General features: G+C 36.3%; 1 protein-coding gene across 1 annotated transcript in view; it reads left to right on the top strand.

Annotated features, from left to right (window-relative positions):
* LOC122798180 (ectonucleotide pyrophosphatase/phosphodiesterase family member 3-like) overlaps positions 1-19420 on the top strand; it is an 835307-nt gene that overhangs the window by 602499 nt on the left and 213388 nt on the right. Inside the window, exon 18 of the mRNA XM_044066922.1 lies at positions 2169-2341. Within this exon, the coding sequence (XP_043922857.1) occupies positions 2169-2341 (173 nt within the window). The remainder of the gene's footprint in view (positions 1-2168; positions 2342-19420) is intronic.

Genomic DNA, 19420 nt, shown 5'->3' on the forward strand with positions numbered 1-19420 from the left:
ACCGGACCTTTTTCCATTAGTATAAGTCGATTTACAACGTGCACGCTGGCCAATCAGCGTGCACGTTTTGGAATATTAATGGGGGGTCATGGTATAATGTGATATAATCACACTCATTCATTATTACTATGCCGTTCCCTTTATCCGATTTCATAAGTCTGATCCCATTTGCTGTAGTCAACTTACTTAAAGCTCTGTATGTTAATATGCTCAGACTAAAGAGCCTGTTAGAGCACTTCCCGTTTAACCAATCAAAATTGTGTGTCACTTAATTTATGAAAGTAATTTCTGAAATACATTTAAAGTAGGATACAATACTGGCTTAAAGGAAGATTTCTTCCTAAAATGTGAAGAAAAATCAACACTTAACCTTATCTGTCACCTTAAAAATGTTGTTTAAATGTACCCTATGAACAAACATTCTGAGCTCCATTGCTGTTTGTGCACAGGATGCTCTCTTAGCCAGAACAAAATTAAAGTCATGTACTCATTTGTTAATATAAAGTCAGAGATGTTTATAATATTCATAGCATAAGTTGCAACATTTTTGCCCTTCGTATTCAATATCTTGACATCCTTCTTCTCCTTCCTCTCACAGACAAATTTCTTTCTCTGCTTCAATTCCAAGATTGTATCCCTCTTGGTCTCATTTGTACAGAACATAAATGCACCACAGTCCGTCAGTTCATAAAATAAACAAAGTCCAAACAAAACAGGGGTGCAGACTATTCCTATATAAAATGAATGGAATAGAAAATGTTTTATAGTCCTATATAAAAGGAACATAGTCCTTAATATATATTAGTTTAGTAATTTACATTTATTACTTTATTTAAAGCTTTGTATAATCATTGTAAAATCTTGACTATTACTATTTTGAATCACTTCTTTTTTGTGGAGCTTTTCTCCCAGGGCCTCCACTGAAAAAGGGCTCATGCTCAGTCAGACATTCCTGGTTAACAAATGTCAAATAAACAAATAAAATAAATAAATATCAAGTTCATGCTTTTCAAAAGCTCTCCTCTTTCTTGATTCTTCTGGCAGGAAACATATTGATGTTCATTCAGGTCTTTTAATAAGGTCTGTTCTTACTTTACCACTTCAACCAGAAACATTGTTCCAGGCTCATGATCTGCCATCAAAAGAGGCCAACATCTCTAAACAGGGAGGGTTATAGCTATCCTTCTTATACACCACTTTGATGGATGATCATGTATGTGACCTTACATGCCACTGCCTCAACAGTTCAATTTATGTCATGTTTTTTAAGAAATAGTTCTATTTGTAATATTTTATGTCACTTGAACATCACTTTGATATACCACATTGGCAAGAACCACCACACTTTGTATTAAAAAAAAAAATATATATATATATATATATATATATATATATATATATATATATATATATATATATATATATATATACACACACACACACACATATATATATATATATATATATATATATATATATATATATATACACACATACACACACACACAAGTGTGAGTGTATGTGGGTTTCCTTCAAGTGTTTATCTAGTGATAGTTTCTATTATATATTACAGATTGTAATTCTAATAATAAGGAACCCTAGTGATTTTGTGATCCACTGTTATCGGTTCTGTTATTGATTTACAAGTAGCATTGCAGTTTCCTTTAGCACAGTGTATTGGATTGTGGAAGCTGATGGTGCACTTTCAGTGTTCATTCCTTTTTATCCACTGTAGTGCAACACTGGACCTGTTAAATATAAGTTAAGGGGTGCAGTGAGTGCAGGGGGGCTTGCTTCCTGCAGTCAACTTTTTTGTTTTTTTTTAGTTATGCTGGGTTTAAAAGCACTGTGTGTTAGATCTGTTTAGTGTCAGTTACTTGTGTTTAGATATTCTGTATTTAGATTAAAATGATATATAAGTGTGTGCAAATATATATGCATATATAGTGTGTGTATAGATAGATAGATAGGTAGAGAGGCAGATAGATATAGATATAGCTATACTTATAGATACAGATATAGATAGACTAATAGATGAAATTACAGAATTTCCACTTTTATTCTCTGTATTTGGTTCATTATATTCAGTGATCATGATATTGCAAAGATTAAAATAAATAAATACAGATCTGAAAGATTAAATGACCTTTACCATATGCTTGTTATAGATTTGCTTGAAATTGATCCATCACCTAATAATGGCACACATGGAAGCCTGAATAACTTACTGAGAGAACCAGTATATAAACCACAGTTTCCTAAACAGGAATCAAATCCAGGAACATGTACTATGACCTCCCTAACACCCACTTCTAACCTTAACTGTTCCTGCCCCAGCATGGTATGTAACTTCATTTTTCTATTTAGAAACACTTTACATGCTACTGACGCAAAGTTTTAGGCTACAAGTGAACCTCTCAATTTTTCGAATGTGCATGCTTTTTTGAATACACACACACACACACACACACACACACACACACACACACACACACACACACACACACACACACACACACACACACATATATATATATATATATATATATATATATAGAGAGAGAGAGAGAGAGAGGGAGATGTATATTTTATCTGCATGAAAGATGGACACTTTGTAGGTTTATTAATCTGCCTCACAAAACAACTGACATATTGCCATGTTAATCTTGCATTAAAGTTAATATGAGGAGACGAGAATAATCATTTGTTTTGTTTATTCATTTGATAACTAGTCGTTGGGCTACTGATAATACTGGAATAATCAATTTGAAGATTTTCATGTATGACATAGGCACAAAGAGTAAAATAAAACACAAAGATAGTATAATAATAACAATCCAGTGCAAATAGTACAATAAATGCACATTGTTATAATTATTTATTTATAATTATTTATGTCACTGCTAAATGAGCATGAGGGTCTTTGTGTTCTTACTGAGAAATTATGTTTTCATTTTGGAATAAGATATTTAGATAATAAGAAAAATGCATAAAAACTAGTCATTGTTTTTTTTGCCTATGTGTGGAATGAGTAAGTCCTCTGGATAAATTATCCCTATTCATGGGCAACATGAGAACACTGTCTGGTTGAATAACTAACTCAGTCACACAGTAGGCAACTGAAGGTGGAAAGAATCAAACCCTGTACCTGGAGCAAAGGAAGTAGCTCATTAATAGCTCAGAGCTATGGGTTCTCAGTGATACCACTTTGCACGGTTACCATCAACATAATACCAGGTTTTAAAAATAAAGCTTCTCTTATTAATGTATGACAATAAATTTAAACAAAAGAGAAGCGTTGTACAAGCTATTAGAACATAAGCACAATGAAGAGATCTTATTTTGGTTTTCCATTCATTAAATGACGAATTGTTGAGAAAATGCCTCGGTATTCAATTTTATTCTGGCACCTGTAATCTAAGCAGAGATTTTCAAATACATATGTTTTATTAACAAGAAGAACCATTTAATCTTTTCTAAGACAGAGCAGCTAAACAATGGAACCCACTTCAAATATCATTCAGAATTCTGTTTAGCTCAGGCTTTCAAGTGTTTATGCACTTTCGATAAGGGGGACAATAAATTCCAGCAATAGATTTATGGTCTGATGTAAGATTTTTTCAATTCTATTAGCATTGAAATGTGTGTATATGCATGCGTGTATGTGTTGTTGTATGCATTTCACATTGAATGAAGGAGTCGGATGGGAGAGGTTACAGTGATACTGTCCTCTGTCAGTGAATTTAGTGGTTTACAATTAGTCATGTTAAATTTGGTTGCTCATAAAGTGCTAACAGCAATGAAACACAGCTAATTTATCAGTTTTTATAGTATATGTATGCCAGCAGCAACAGTATTCGACAGTCTTATCAACCAATGTATATATTTAGGTACAGGGCCATTGGAAAACAACAAAGTTAAGAATAAATATTCATCACTGACAGGCTTTACTTAGATTCATCACAATTTATTTTATTATTGCCAATATGAGATGAGTAGTGAAGCTTAACTGTTCCAGGTCTTCAGAACAGCAAGAGACACATTTGTGAAACTGTCTTCAGAGTTTATAGGTTGGAAGTCTCGGAACACTGGAGTTAGAGCTTACCAAAATGGCAAAATATGATATTGGATATAAGAAATAACATGATCAAAATTATAGTTCTTTTTTTGCAATTAGGTAAGTACCTCTGCATTTGATAGACCACTATTATTTGTATATGTACAAATTCAAAGTTGCTCACTCCCTTACATAAGGGATTGTCTCCCTTAAGAGAACTTGTGTTACCATATAATTGTACTATTTCAGTTGCTTATGAGCTGGGGAATATAGAAAGATTGCACCAGGTAAAAATAACTTTATTTTTAGATATGTTTTTTTCTTTATCTAGTTAGCATTTTGCCAATTTTGTAAGCATTTAATAAGCTGTGAGTAGTCACTTAATTTGGATTTATTCGGGGAAAAATGCTGAAAACTAATAAACTGATAATGTCTTCACCTATATGATGAATGTGAATATGTGTGTGTGTGTGTGTGTGTGTGTGTGTGTGTGTGTGTGTGTGTGTGTGTGTGTGTGTGTATATATATATATATATATATATATATATATATATATATCGTACTTTTCCATTATCAGGGCAACAGGTGTAATGAGCAGTTGCAATGTTAGCTCATGGTCGCAATGATAGCACTGCTGCCACTGATGTATATACGAAATCATCCCTTTAACAAGCCACATCAGTTTGGTTTCTCTTAACTGTGATAACCCACCTCTCAATGCCCTCAATAAAGAATGTCTCCAGTTTTTAAGCTAGAGGTGCTCTGTTTCTTGTCATGCATGAAAGGTTAACTGCCACACAAATGTAAGAGCACCACAAAAAAGTCATATGGGAGTTGTACCTCTCAACCTCTTAGCTCCAGGCATTGGGACAAAACTGTAAATAATGAGGGGAGAAAAGTCCAGAAATAAGAACAATTGTAAAATATGCGTTTTATAAACTTACAAAGTTGATCACAGATTTGCATTACCATGAATTTTCTAAACAGTGTAAAGTGTGACATTCAAACATTACATTGATTTTCGAGTTCAACACTCAGTGATCTGACAGAAAGCCAAACATTTCATGAGAAGTAGACCAAATGTTATGAGGCAGAAATCAGGAACTTCCGCGAAACACTAGACAGTCACAAGTTCTGACCAATACATAGGATTCAGAATATTTAGCTTACACTGCACAAAACAAATATGGAACTGTTTTCATTCCTGTATGTTTTACAGCCATCTCTCCACACACAAGACAGCATCCTACTCCTTATTGTAATACATTTGCATTATGACTCTGTTAAGAAATATGACAGATGAATCCCAGCCCGGAATGAAAACCCCACGGATGTAGCTGAGAGAGAGAGAAAATATCGTAAGTAACATTTGACAGCTATGCAACGAAATGGCACACAGTTTGGATCAGCTATGATAAGTGATAGAAAACCTGAAGGTTTTGCTTTAGTCAAAACTGTCTGCTGTAATGGTTACGGCAGTAAAAGGATGCCCCATGACCACACACACACACACACACACACACACACACACACACACACACACACACACACACACACACACACACAGAGAGACTGTACAGACGCCAACTTAACTCTGACAGATATGCTTTTAATTTAAATAAATAAATAATACATTTATTACATTACTTTGAGGATCATTGCGACTGCATACTAACATTGCAACTTCTCATTATACCTGTTGTCCTGATAATGGCAAAGTACCATCTATACATTCATATATGTATGTGTGTGCACATGTGAGAGTGGATGTGTATGTTTATATAAATATATTTTATATATATATATATATATATATATATATATATATATATATATATATATATATATATATATATATAGTTATGGGAAAAAATGCTAGTACAGCTGATTGAAATTACTGTCTCACAGCATAGTGGGGATCAGGGATTTTTCTCACAGCTGGTATATAAATTATTAGATAAGAAAGGCAAACCAAGGCAGGCAGATGAAGAAACATTAAACACAAGTCAAACAATGTCAGCGTATTTTATGAGGGAAGAGGAGGAGCAGGAGGAGTGCAGTTTATTAGTAAAGATGTTAAAGAGGAGTGGACCAAGGATAGTTTTTTTTAAGAACTATAACCCCTTTTATTATTACAAGCCCATTTTAGTAGTTGGCATTAGGACATAGGAGTAATAACTGCCTATATTCTCATTATCTCTATTCCATTGTTCACACCTTCATCTGTTTCAGGCATCCTTGTGCTTCCCATATGCTATATAAGATTCCACATCTCCAATGGTCAAGATTTCTTCTGGTATGGCTCCAGCACGATTTTCATTTCCCTAGATGCGTCCTTTTGTTTTTAATCATCTTGTGGCTGGCTCCTGAGGGATTTAGTCTTTATGAATATGTATTCCAGAGATCTGAATTTTATCCCTCTATTTGTGGTTTGACGGCAAAGGTTTGAGTGAGCAAAGCGTAGGTGGCTGAATCTGGGTTGAGTTTTTGAGTTGGGGCATTAGGCAATGGTCGACAGAGATTTTAGACCTTTTATCCTTTCATGGTGTGGCCTCTGACAGTGCTTTTTGGTGATGTTTGAGACCCTATTCTTGCTGTTCCATTTCTGATGGGGTCCAGCTGATAATCCTCGAGCTGGATCGTGATGATGATCTGATGTCTTCCTAATGAGCATCCCTTGGGAGAACTGTGGACAATGAGGAATGCTTATAGGGTTCCATTAGAGGTCTGGGATGAGGAAGGTCTTCCTAACTACTTTAGCACCATGGTGGACAGATCCCCTATAACTTCTTCTGGGTGGGTCTACTTGCCACCTGCTACTTCTCAACTAGGGGTAACCTTGTTGCCTTTCTGGGAAGCCTGTTGTTTTGCATTTTTGTTATGACTATGCATTTTTGGCATTTGGCATTAGGCTTTGGCTCTGGCACCAGTTATCCGTTTCTGTGATGTATGCTTAACTATAACTGAATCAGATCTGTGTGGTCTGCATTGTTTGCAGTTCATACCCTTGCAGTCATCTGCAAACTTTTTGGTCTTAAGCCTGCCCTTTTAAAGCCATACTTTGGAAAAGTTGTTTGCAAAGGAAGAGAGTGTGAGAGACTGAGCCCTGTGGTGCCCGCCACAGCCAGATGTGGCCTCTGTTCTCTGACACTCAACCAGTTTCTGACCCTCTCTGTGATCTTTCAGTTAGCCAGTTTGCAGACCATGAGTTTTTAATAAGCCCGAGGATGTTTTTATTGAGAAGTTTTTCCTTAGTTTTCATGAGGTAGGCTGATCGGACTGCGCCAGATCGTGGTGGGCTTTGTGGACGCTTTTTTGCTCAATGGCTGCTTTAGAAGATTTGATCTTGCCTTTGCTTGCAGCAAACTGGGATGGATCCAAAGTCTGCAAATTCCAATGGATGATGGGTCCCTAGGTCCATATGATCCCTATTATGTCTTTATTGATGAGCATGTGACCTCTCATGGCTTACATTAATAGGGTCGCAGGCCGGGGCCAGCATGGGGTGGAAGTGGGTGGAGGCGCCCGCTTTTGTGAAGTGGGACCACAGTTGCAGTGCGCCACCCCTCGGTAGGCAGTGTCCTAGCTGTGGACTTTAAACACTCGTTGAGGAGGCTGGAGCACGTGCCGGGGCACACCGGGAGGGACACCATCAGACACCATCAGGTCCCATGGATTTTTTTTTTCACTTGAGCAGTTCAGTTTGGGGCTGGCAAGATGTTTGGGGGCTGCATATCTGGTATTCATCTCTTTTGGGGGCATTTTTGCTTGAACCTGTTGTCCAGTATGTTGGCAATGTCTGTAGCAGTTCACTTCATATCATTTTGATTTTGAACTAGTTCTAGGCATATCTGGAGTTTCCTCCCAGTGTTTCACAGCTAAGAAGAAGGCCTTATGAGAGTTGTTTGAGAGTTTTTCTATTTTTCTCTCAAAATTTGCTTTGGATGATTTTATGAGAGCCTTAAGGGACTCCAGTTTGGATATGAAGGAGAGGGGAACAGGCAGATTGCCATTGTACAGAGCCTGTTGCAGAGATGGCTTGAGAACCGCTGAATAGTAGAGGGGAGAGGTTAAGATCAGCAAGTATAGCAATTAGTTTAGGATGATAGACAGTATTGAAAGCTTTGGAGAAGTCTAGGAAGAGTGAAGATACAAAAAGATTTTTATCCCTAGCCTTAGTAACAGTGTGGGTGAAAGATAGAAGGGCAGTGGTAGTGCTATGATTAGGCCTGAAGCCATGTTGGGAGGCAGTCAGAAGGTTTTTGTCAGTCAGGCATTTAAGAAACCGGTTATGAATGCATTTTTCAAGGATTTTGGAGAGAGTGAGCAGAGATTGGCAATAGGTCTTTAGTTTGAAGGATCTGTAGAGTTACCTCCTTTGTGAAGTGGAATGGTGTAGAATGATTTCCAAATGTCAGGGTCAGTGGCTTCACAGATGGATCTGTTTACTAGGATCGAGACTGGGTGGACTATACAGTGGGCTGCAAGTTTAAGGAAAAGGGGGGGTGTTTTCAGTAGAGGGAGAGCATGGTTTTAGTTTTAGTAGGAGGGACTTTATGTAGGCTGTGGAGATAGGGTTGCTTGAGAAACAGATGTTATTGTTAGTGCTATTTGTGGTATTAGATCTGAAGAAGCACCTGAATAGGCTTAAAAGCACTTGCTTTTTTTTTCTTGGATGTTTTTAACTTTTTTATGCTGATTTATTCAACAATTGTTATGCTGTTTTATTAAACTTTGGAACTACCACTTCATTGGATTCAGCTGTGTTGACTGGTTATTCTTCTACTTGGATTGTATAAATTATTACCTGAGGATATGAGAAGTGCAGGGGGGTTTGTCACTCCACTAAAACAAGATGTTTTTCTTTTTTGTATTTTTGATAGGCAGCTGTTTGAAACTGGTCAGTCAGTTTCCTTCCAATGTTTGAAATTTCAATTTATGACATACATCAGTGTATATATATATATATATATATATATATATATATATTTATATATCTACACACACACACACACACACACACACACACACACACACACACACACACACACACACACACACACACACACACACACACACGCAAATAATGCCTCAGTGAGCATTGTTAGGTGCATGTCCTGTGGTGGAACATTGTAGAAGGGGACTTTCACACCGAAACATTGAATGGAGAAAGCCACTCCTACTTCTTGTAAAAAGGAGAGGAACAAAAGCAGACAATTTAACAGTGAGAGCGTCTGAGTGTGAGAAAGTGAGAGAGAAAGAGAGTGAAAACAGATGAAGGCCTGAGAGAGCTCAGGAAAGAAGTAGGCTGAGGTCTGATTTGGAAAACCACCAAACACGCAATCAGCTATAAAACTAATAACTAACTGTAACTCCAGCCAGAATCCTTGAAACATCTGATCACACAGTGGTAACTCCACTTCCTGAACTGACATAATATTAGAGCTTTGCTCTAATATTATGCCAGTATTTCAGTGTCCATGGAAAGTCTCCCAAAAGCATGTGGGAAAATGTGGTGATGAGACCAAGGTTGAACTTTTTGGCCACAATTCCAAAAGGTACGTTTGGCGTAAAAACAACACTTCCCATCACCAAAAGAACACCATCCCCACAATGAAGCATGGTGGTGGCAGTATCATGCTTTGGGGTTGCTTTTTTTTCAGCTGGAACTGCGGCTTTAGTCAGGGTGGAGGGAATTATGAACAGTTCCAAATACTAGTCACTTTTGGCCCAAAACCTTCACGTCTGTTAGAAAGCTGAAAATGAAGAGGAATTTAACCTTTCAACATGACAATGACCCCAAGCATACATCTAAATCAACAAAAGAATGACTTCACCAGAAGAAAATTAAAGTTTTGGAATGGCCCAGTCAGAGCCCCAACCTAAATCCAATAGAAAATCTGTGGGGTGACCTGAAGAGGGCTGTGCACAAGAGATGCCCTCACAATCTGACAGATTTGGAGAGCTTTTGCAAGGAAGAGTGGGCAAATACTACCAAGTCAGGATGTGCCATGCTGATAGACTCCTACCCAAGAAAACTGAATGCTGTAATTAAATCAAAAGGTGCTTCAACAAAGTATTAGTTTAAGGGTGTGCACACTTATGCAACCAGCTTATTGTACGTTTTTTATTTTTTATATTTTATTCCCCTAACAGATTTGTTTGTTTTTCAATTGCATTGTACAGGTTATAGGTCACATTAAAGGTAGGAAAACTTTTGAAATGATTTATTGTGGTCTCATTTTTGTATATCACTAAAACCTGGCATTTTAACAGGGGTGTGTACACTTTTTATATCCACTGTATTTCAAATATTGCTGTTACAAATGAAGACATTTGTTACAGCAACAGGGTGCGTTTCAGCAGTCAACTACTGAAGGATATGAGGATGGAAACTGAAATGTTATATCATTATTTACTGAGATAAATCCTTGGATCATCACTGTGATTTATCAGACAAATACAAATAAATTGTGGAACTGAACAAAAGTATGGGCCAAACATTCGGACATTCTTTGAAAATCCTGGCAGTGGAGAGGTATGCTCAGAACCTCTCAGTGCAATGAATCTGGACCAAGCCTGACAAAATGGGGAGACAAAGGCATGAAAATAAGGACATAACCAAAATACGTCAGTGGATAAGCTAAGAAAGTTGATGTAGTAACACTGTATGTCCTAACATATATCGACTGAAATATCACAATTCCAGGACTCAATTGCTTCCCATTAGTTAGTTACGTCAGTTCCTATATCATCCCACTGATGTGTCAGGAATACACAACAGTTATGGGGACCACACCAAAGATATCGGCCAGACACCTGGACATCCTACAGTTATGTGGACATACAACAGTAAGAAAACTACACTGAGCTACCAAGCAATGTCCAAACTACAATCAGACTGACATAACACTACCCAAGTCCAGCTCTAGGGCTGTACACATGCATTAGCAAATATAACAGTCACTTCAGGGATGTAACAGTACTGGAAAACAGACACTGGTGTGAAAGTGCATATCCCCAAAAGATTGCACCACAGTCACAGTGTCATACCAGTAAGCAAACTGAACACTATGGTATAATGACTGTGGGAGCAACAAAATCCCACTTGCCACTCACACATTACCCCTTCATATACTGCCCCAAGTCACAGTGTAGTGGGAATCGTGAGGTGTTACGGGACATGTACGGTCTGCATGTACAAACATATACAGGCGATAGGGAAACAGAAACTAGAGCAGCGTGCACAGTCAGATAGAAAGGGCCCATGACACTCACATGTTACCCCCCTCCCTACACAGCTCAAATAACATGTACACACAACACTGCTACACAATCCTGACAGTCTTTTAACAATGGGCAGACATACACAGACCTCTCAAATGTACAGTTTCCCACAGAATGTACAGGCACAGGACTCATATCTAAGGCCACTTCCTTGTTACATGTCTGGGGGGGGGTCTATGACATCACTGGGATGGTAGCAGGAATAAAGGCAATAAATAATGATACTACATACCTCTGAACCTCTTAGTGCATGACATCTGGACAAAGCCTGACATAATTGGGGGACAGAGGTCCAAACACATGGGTATATTGGACAAATTGCTGTGATAAATGTAGACAGTTGCTGGTGTTACTGGCTTTGTTGTAACATTTTTTTTTGAGGGATATGAAGTCAGTAACACCAATGGATGTTAGCATTTACTGACTGCATTCCCCATAGTATCCTACTGATTAGCCAAGGACAACAACTGTCTGGGGAACAGACCAAACATATGAGCCACACATCTGGAGAGGGTCTAGGCCTCTAGACAGTGTAGAGGTATGACTGCAGTGATGTAACAGAATGGAAATCCCCTGACAGCTGCCAAACATGTCACCCAGCACCTTATGAAGTGCAGTAAGACCAACATAATACTCCCCCACATCACCTCTGGGAAATTATCTATGTATATTCAAATATAGCATGAACTACAGGGATGGAACTGTAGTGAAAAGCAGAGAGTAGTGCAAAAATGTCCACCCAAACAGATTTGCAACACAGTAACAGCAACATACCAGTACCCACAATGAACTTTAGAGTAGAACAACTGTCTGAACAAACATATCCTGATTGCCAGTCACATACTACACCAACATATACTGGTCCAATTCACAGTGTACTGGGAATCCTGAGGTGTTACAGGATATTTCACAGTCAGCCCCTATACAGACATGATAGACTGCTACTAGCTGTAGCAGCTGCAGAGTCAAATAGGTAAATGATGTATGGCACTCACATATTTCACTCTCCCTACCTAGTACAACAAACATCTACACACACAACACTGCTACGCAATCTTGGCAGTCTGTTCACAATGACCAGACAGACATAACTATCATATGTACAGATGCCCACAGATTTACCAGGGTGTGTAACCATAATCCTGGCCACCACTGTATACCATGGCCAGGAGTCTGCCAGGTCATTTGCATGATAACTTGAGTGCAGTTGGTAATTAATGATATACCATACCTCTGCACCTTGTAGTGCAGGACATATGGACAATGCATGATATACTTGTGGGACAGGGGGCTGGAAAGAGGGACATATCACACATAATGGTGTTACAAACTAAACAGTAGCTGGTGTTACACGTTGTTGTAACATAACATCCCTGAAGGATATGATGTCTGGAACACCAATGGATGTCAACAGTTACTGACTACAATCCTCACATTATCTTACCAACCCCACAAAAACAGACATTGTTTGAGGAACAGACCAAGCATAACAGGCAAACATCTGGCCAATCTGTGGACAACATGCCAGTTGAGAGTTATGTCAGAGGCATATCACTGTCAGATGTCAAGTCACCCAGTAAATGCATTTCCCAGATCTAGCAACCCTCCATGTGTATAACAGCACTAATGGTATACAATCTTTACCCAATTCTGGAGCTTTGTCCCCTATGTTGTTGGCCTGTTTCCACATGTCCTGTCCTGTGAGGTATTTCCACTTACTGTCTGTGAAGCTGTAACCCCCACACCTCCATAATGTCCCCCACACAGGCAAAGAAAATGGGCAAGGCCCACATGAAGGGTGTCCCATATGTTGGAACTAGCAGCAGTATCCAGGCCCACACCACAACACTATGTGGGCACCTACATAGCTTTATGGCCTCAGCAATACCTGACAGGACAACATCAACCCCCTCAAGGTAGGCTGAACACCTGTGGTGGACAGCAACAATACACAACTTCCATCATAGGTAGAAATAATTGCAGGACGGACCAAGAAGGAACAGGTGCCTCACTGGAAGCCATGTCACCTTGTTCTGCAGAAGCAAATAAGGTCACAGGTGATGTACTCTAAGGCTGTCTTTGAGTGAAAACTGGAGACATCCACCAAGGCCAATCACTAGGCCTTTCAGACATGTGCCTGCAATTCCAGAGGCAACACACATATCTGCTCTGTAATGGTGGTTAATAACACCACATGCACATATGCCATGTATATAGGCAACCGGTTGCAGACAGGTGCAGTGTAAACATCACCCCCTATCCCCCCATAGGTACACATGTGCATGGACAGCACTTGCCCCCCTCCCCTCATGCTCAGGAAGCAGATCTGTAATGCCCTCTCAAAGGCAAAACATAGAGGCCTCCATAGGCCTGATACCATTCCTGGCTGCATCCAACATGAACACAGGCATGGGCTCTCAGACCCATTCTGCAGTGTAGTCAACTACAGCCTGAGCACTGGTGACATCCCATCTGCACAGAGGACAGAAAGCTGATAGACAGCAGGTTATTCATTAGCATTAATGTACAGAAGGATGCAAGTCTGACACTGAAATATATGCCATAATGTCATGACAGCAGTCCTCAATGACATGGCCAAAAACTGCTATACTCTCCATTTAATATAGCAATAAAATATTACTACCCAATAGGTGATAAATAAAAATATACAGCTCAAATCCCCAAACCAAGGTAGTGTAGTGTTCAGAGTCCCAGCTTTGCATGCAGGTATGCATGGTTTGAGTAATACAACAGGCAATCCAAATTTACATGGGAAAGCAATGTTAAAAGTGCTAACATTAAAATATGCAGTAAGTTATTTTTGTCACCCAGGGTAGTGTAGCTGGTGTAAAATGGATGTGTGAGTGCATATAACATGTGAAAACACCCATGTATACACGTGTCCCATACAGTATAATTACACCCCTTGCTACTGTAATGAAAAGACATACAGCCATGCCATGTAAGGGAAATCATATACACTTACTAAATGAAGTCATTAGTGTGGTATATTATGAGAATGAACTGTGGGCAATGGTTAGCAATGCTCAGCTATGCTTAGCAGGTTTAATAACACATTTCTGTTGTCCTCAACCCTCTCTCTGGAGTTTGAGTGCCAAATTCATCTCTAAAGTCTGTACAAATGTGCAGCTGTTGCTGTATAAAAAATGGACAACTATGGACCTTCTGTACACCCATCCTACACATCCTTAGCTAATTTCCATATTGTTCTTCCATCTGTGTTCCCCTTCTCCACCACTTTCCTATCACCTGTTACTTTTTCCTTTTAAAGACTTAGTGCGGGTGCAAGCATCAGTAAGTGGTTATAAGCGGGAGTAAAAGGAACAAAAGTACCATCCATGAGCTATAGCGATTGCTGATGCTTTTTACAACATATGCTCATTCAACAGTAGGGAAAAGGTTCTGTGCAATCAGTCAGGCCTTGTATTTATACATATACACATGTATATATGTACATATAAAATATACACATAATTTTGTGTGTGTGTGTGTGTGTGTGTGTGTGTGTGTGTGTGTGTGTGTGTGTGTGTGTGTGTGTGTGTGTGTGTGTGTATATACAATATATATATATATATATATATATATATATATATATATATATATATCCTCATAACATATAGTACAGTCATACCTCAGAACCATACTTACCAACCCCTTACTGCCAGAAATCTGGCCCAAGGCTGTCCAAATGGGGGGACAGTGGGACAAAACTAGGGACATATTGCAAATATCACTCCTATAAATGTAGAATGTTGCCAGAGTGACAGGGTTTGTTTCAGCATACATGATCTGAAGGATGTGAGTTCTGAAACTGAAATGTATGTCATCATTTACTGTCAGAAATCCTCAGATTCTTACAGTGATTTACCAGGGATATGAAAATAATGCATCTGTGGAACAGAACAGAAATATGAGCAATAAACCTGGACATACTGCAACAATCCAGACAGTCCCGAGGTAGGCTCAGATCCCCTTAGTGCAACGAATCTGGGCCAGGCCTGACAAAGTGGGAGGGAAAGCCATGGAAATAGGAACATATCTGAAATACTGGAGTAGATAAGCTGACACAGTTGCTGCAGTAACACCCTCATATCTGTCCTAACATATATTGACTGAAATAGCACAAGTCTAACATTAAATTACTTCCCACTAGTTAGTGACTGAAATCCTCACATCAACCCACTGATGTGTCAAAAATACACAACACTTATGGGGGCCAGGCAACACTATTTCCTACAAATATCTGGACATAACATCACACTAGGGAAACTATACTCAGCTGCTAAGCATGTCACCAAGCACTGCTAAAACCAGTCAGACTAACACAACACTAACCCTAATCTGCTAGGGGGAATTACACATGTATTGGCAAATATATCAGGCACTACAGGGATGTCACAACACTGAAAAGCAGACACCAGTGTGAAAGTGTATATCCACAACCAATTCATCCATGGTCGCAGTGACATACCAGTAAGGTAAAGGAACCATACAGTATAAGGACTATGTGAACAAAAACATCTCAATTGTTTGTCACTCACACACTACCGTCACATATACTGGCCCAACTGACAGTGTACTATGATGCCTGACTGTGGTATGGGACATGTCTCAGTCTGTCCCTACATACATATACAGCTGATGGACCACCAAAACAGGAGGAGAATGCACAGGCAGATAGAAGAGGAGCCATAACACATACATCCATACCCCTCCCTACACAGGCCAAATAACATTGAGACAATACACTGCTACACAATCCTGAGAGCCTGTCAACAATTGTCAGAAATACACAGACCTCTCAACTGTACAGAGTCCCACAGAATGTCCAGTCTTTCCCCTCATATATAAAGCCTCTTCCACATAACATGTCTGGCAGTCTGATACATCACTGGGATAATGTCAGGAATGTAGGCACTAACTAATCTTATACCATACCTATCAGCCTCTTACTGCATGACATCTGGACAAAACTTGACATAATTGTGGGACAGAGGCCCAAAACAGGGGCATATTTGAAATATTGCTATTATAAAACTGAGAATGTTGCTGTTGTAACAGGGTTAGTTGTAATACATCTTTTCTTTCTTTTTTTTTTTGCTCAAAGATTTTTTATTGTTTTCCAATAAAGAGAAAAAGAAAACATTTTGAATTTACATTTACAATTTGAAAAACGAAATATGGTAAACTATATACAAAATTTACAAAGGCCTCAAGCAATATATTAGAGAATAGCAAATTATATACATATATAAAGAAGGACATATAAGATTCAACAATCCAGACTCTAAGTTAATTAGTTGATTGAGAGTAGATCATAATTCATTGTCTTAATAAGGAATAAAACCTTCTTCCAAGGATTATTAGTCCATGTTTTGGGAAAAATTCTTAATTATTTAGCTTATATTTCCATTGATGCTACTTTATTTAACAAAGTCATGAAGTCTTCAAAAGTTGGAATGGAAGGTGATTTCCATTTTCTCGTAATACATTTTCTGGCAACTGCCAATATTGACCAAAGAATATATTTATTATTATTATTCAATAAAATAGAATCAGTTACATTAAATAAATTAAAGATTATGATAAAATAAAGGAATCACTGAAAATAGCTTGAAGAAATTTAGCAATATCTTTCCAAAATTTCCTTATATGAGAGCATTCATAAAAATATGAGACCAATCAGCTTTACAAACTATTGAACATCTCCAACATTTTACTTCCTTAGAGAGATTAAATTTAGCGATTTTATTAGGAGTGCAAAAGGCTCTATGTAAAAATTTCCAAGAAAAAATCTTCCAAACCTGCAAATTAGAAGTTAATTTAATAGAAAGTAAAAGATTTGCTTTATTTTCAGATTTTAGAGACAATGTAAAATCCTTAGTAATAAAGTCCCAAATTTTCTGATTAGGAACAGATTTGTAATTAATAATAATTTTATAAAGTTTTGATGTTAAATTTTTCCAAGTGCATTATTCTTGTAATGTTCCATGTATAAGAGCTATACATTTGGGCAAAGAATTAAAAGAAGAGGTTTCTATTGTTCTGCATAAATCTTGAGTGAATGGAATTAAACTATTAAGAGCTAACCAATCTGATTTAGGTAAATTAAAAATGTTGATTAAATTATGTGCATCTAGGGTAACTAAATTTATTGTGCAATGATACCAACAAGTAATTTTTTCTCTTCCCAATTACTAAGAATATCCATACTAATATCATTGAATAAGATTTTTTGTAATTTTGAAAGGAAATAGTAACTGTATCCACAATTTAATATCAATATTATTATTAACAAAACTTCTAAAAGTATTATAAATAGAGTTTATATAATTTAGGTTAGTGAGTTTAGTAGTATTATATTGTAAATTAATACAAAGTGCATACCAAATCTTATTACTTAGATCATTAAATTGTAAATTTGTTATTAATTTATTTTCATTTAGTATAATGGCTGCCTGTAAGGATTTCCAAGATGAAGAGTAGTTTGGATTAATCCAGTTTAAAATTATTTTAAGATTAGAAGCTTTAATACATGATTCTATATCTGGGAAATTTATTCCTGCTAACTCCCATGGTCTAACATGATTTGATAAAGCTATTCTATTTTTTGGGTGCCATAAGAATTTTAATAGAATTTTATTTATTGCTTTTAAAGTATTTTTATTGGGTAGTATAGGAATAGATAAAGCAATATAATTTATTTTGGGTAAATTAATCATTTAAATTAATTGTAAATTTTAATATTAAACAAAATAATTTTAATTAATATTCTAGTATTTTCAAAATAATCACATAAAAAGCTAAATAGATATTTTATTATATTTCAATTTTTTATTTTATTATAATTTATTATTATTTTTAATAATTTCATTGTTATTTAATTTTTTAATTAAATTTTAAGATTTAATTTTTAGAAATGTTTTTTTATAATTAGAAATAAAAATTTTAAATAATTTTTTCTGAATTTAATTGTTTGTAATTAATAGATCTAATTCTTTTAAAGTAAGGAAATTATTTATTTATTTAAGTAATTAAATTATTTAATTCGATTAACATTATTTTATCAGGAGAATTAGGTATATTATATATTTTCAAATAATACATTATCTATTAATTATATTGATTAGTTATATTAGGCATTTTAAGAAATTACCTAGATTGTGGACAGAAGGGATAAGATTAAATGGCCTTATATTAACATTATAAATATGTTTTAATTAATAGAAATTTAAACATATAAAATAAATAGATAAAAAAATGTTTGAAAATAAATTTACATAATATATTAAGAATTTATCAATCAAATGAAAATTTCAAAAAAGCAATTTAGTGAATCGAAAAGAATTTTCAATAGTAGGCATAATTTTTGTTATCTATGCTTTCTCTATAAAATATCTAATTATTTCTAATATATCTTGTATAATATCTTGAAGTTATCTAAATATATTGAAAATTATCTTTAAGATTCTATTTAAGAAAATCTATTGAGAAATTATATAAACTAGAATAGACATTAAGATTTGATAATCATTATTGATCATTGGCCTATATGATAGGCTGCACAAATGAGATTATTTATTTTCTTTTAGTAGGGATATAAAAATTTATTTTTTCCAGTATGTTGTAATATATGACTCAAGTAGTGACTAACTGATTTTACCTGAAACATGATACTCATGTGGCCTTATGTAAATTAATAACAAAAATTGTAATAGGTACTTATTTTGGTTATTATTTATACTTTCTTTTTCTTTAAATTTCTTTTTTTAATTTCTTTTTATTTTAAATTTTTTCTTTATTTTTTTTTTATGGTAGCTTTTATTTTTAGAAAAGGAGGAGGTAGAGAAAATTTTTTAAAAAGATTTTTATTTTTTTTTTTTTTTAAAAAGTGAAAAAAAAAAATATCTAATCTAAAACATCCCCTAAGACACTTTTTATTGTTTTCTTCCTTCATGAAACACACTCACAATATTATATTTTCAATAGAGTCCTTTTAATTCTCAATGCTAGAATATGCATACTTTTTGAGAAACCGATAAAATAATTTATTAT

The sequence above is a fragment of the Protopterus annectens genome, chromosome 3.part1 (genome assembly GCF_019279795.1).
Source record: "Protopterus annectens isolate FY-2018-M chromosome 3.part1, PAN1.0, whole genome shotgun sequence".
In the NCBI taxonomy this organism is placed as follows: Eukaryota; Metazoa; Chordata; order Ceratodontiformes; family Protopteridae; genus Protopterus; species Protopterus annectens.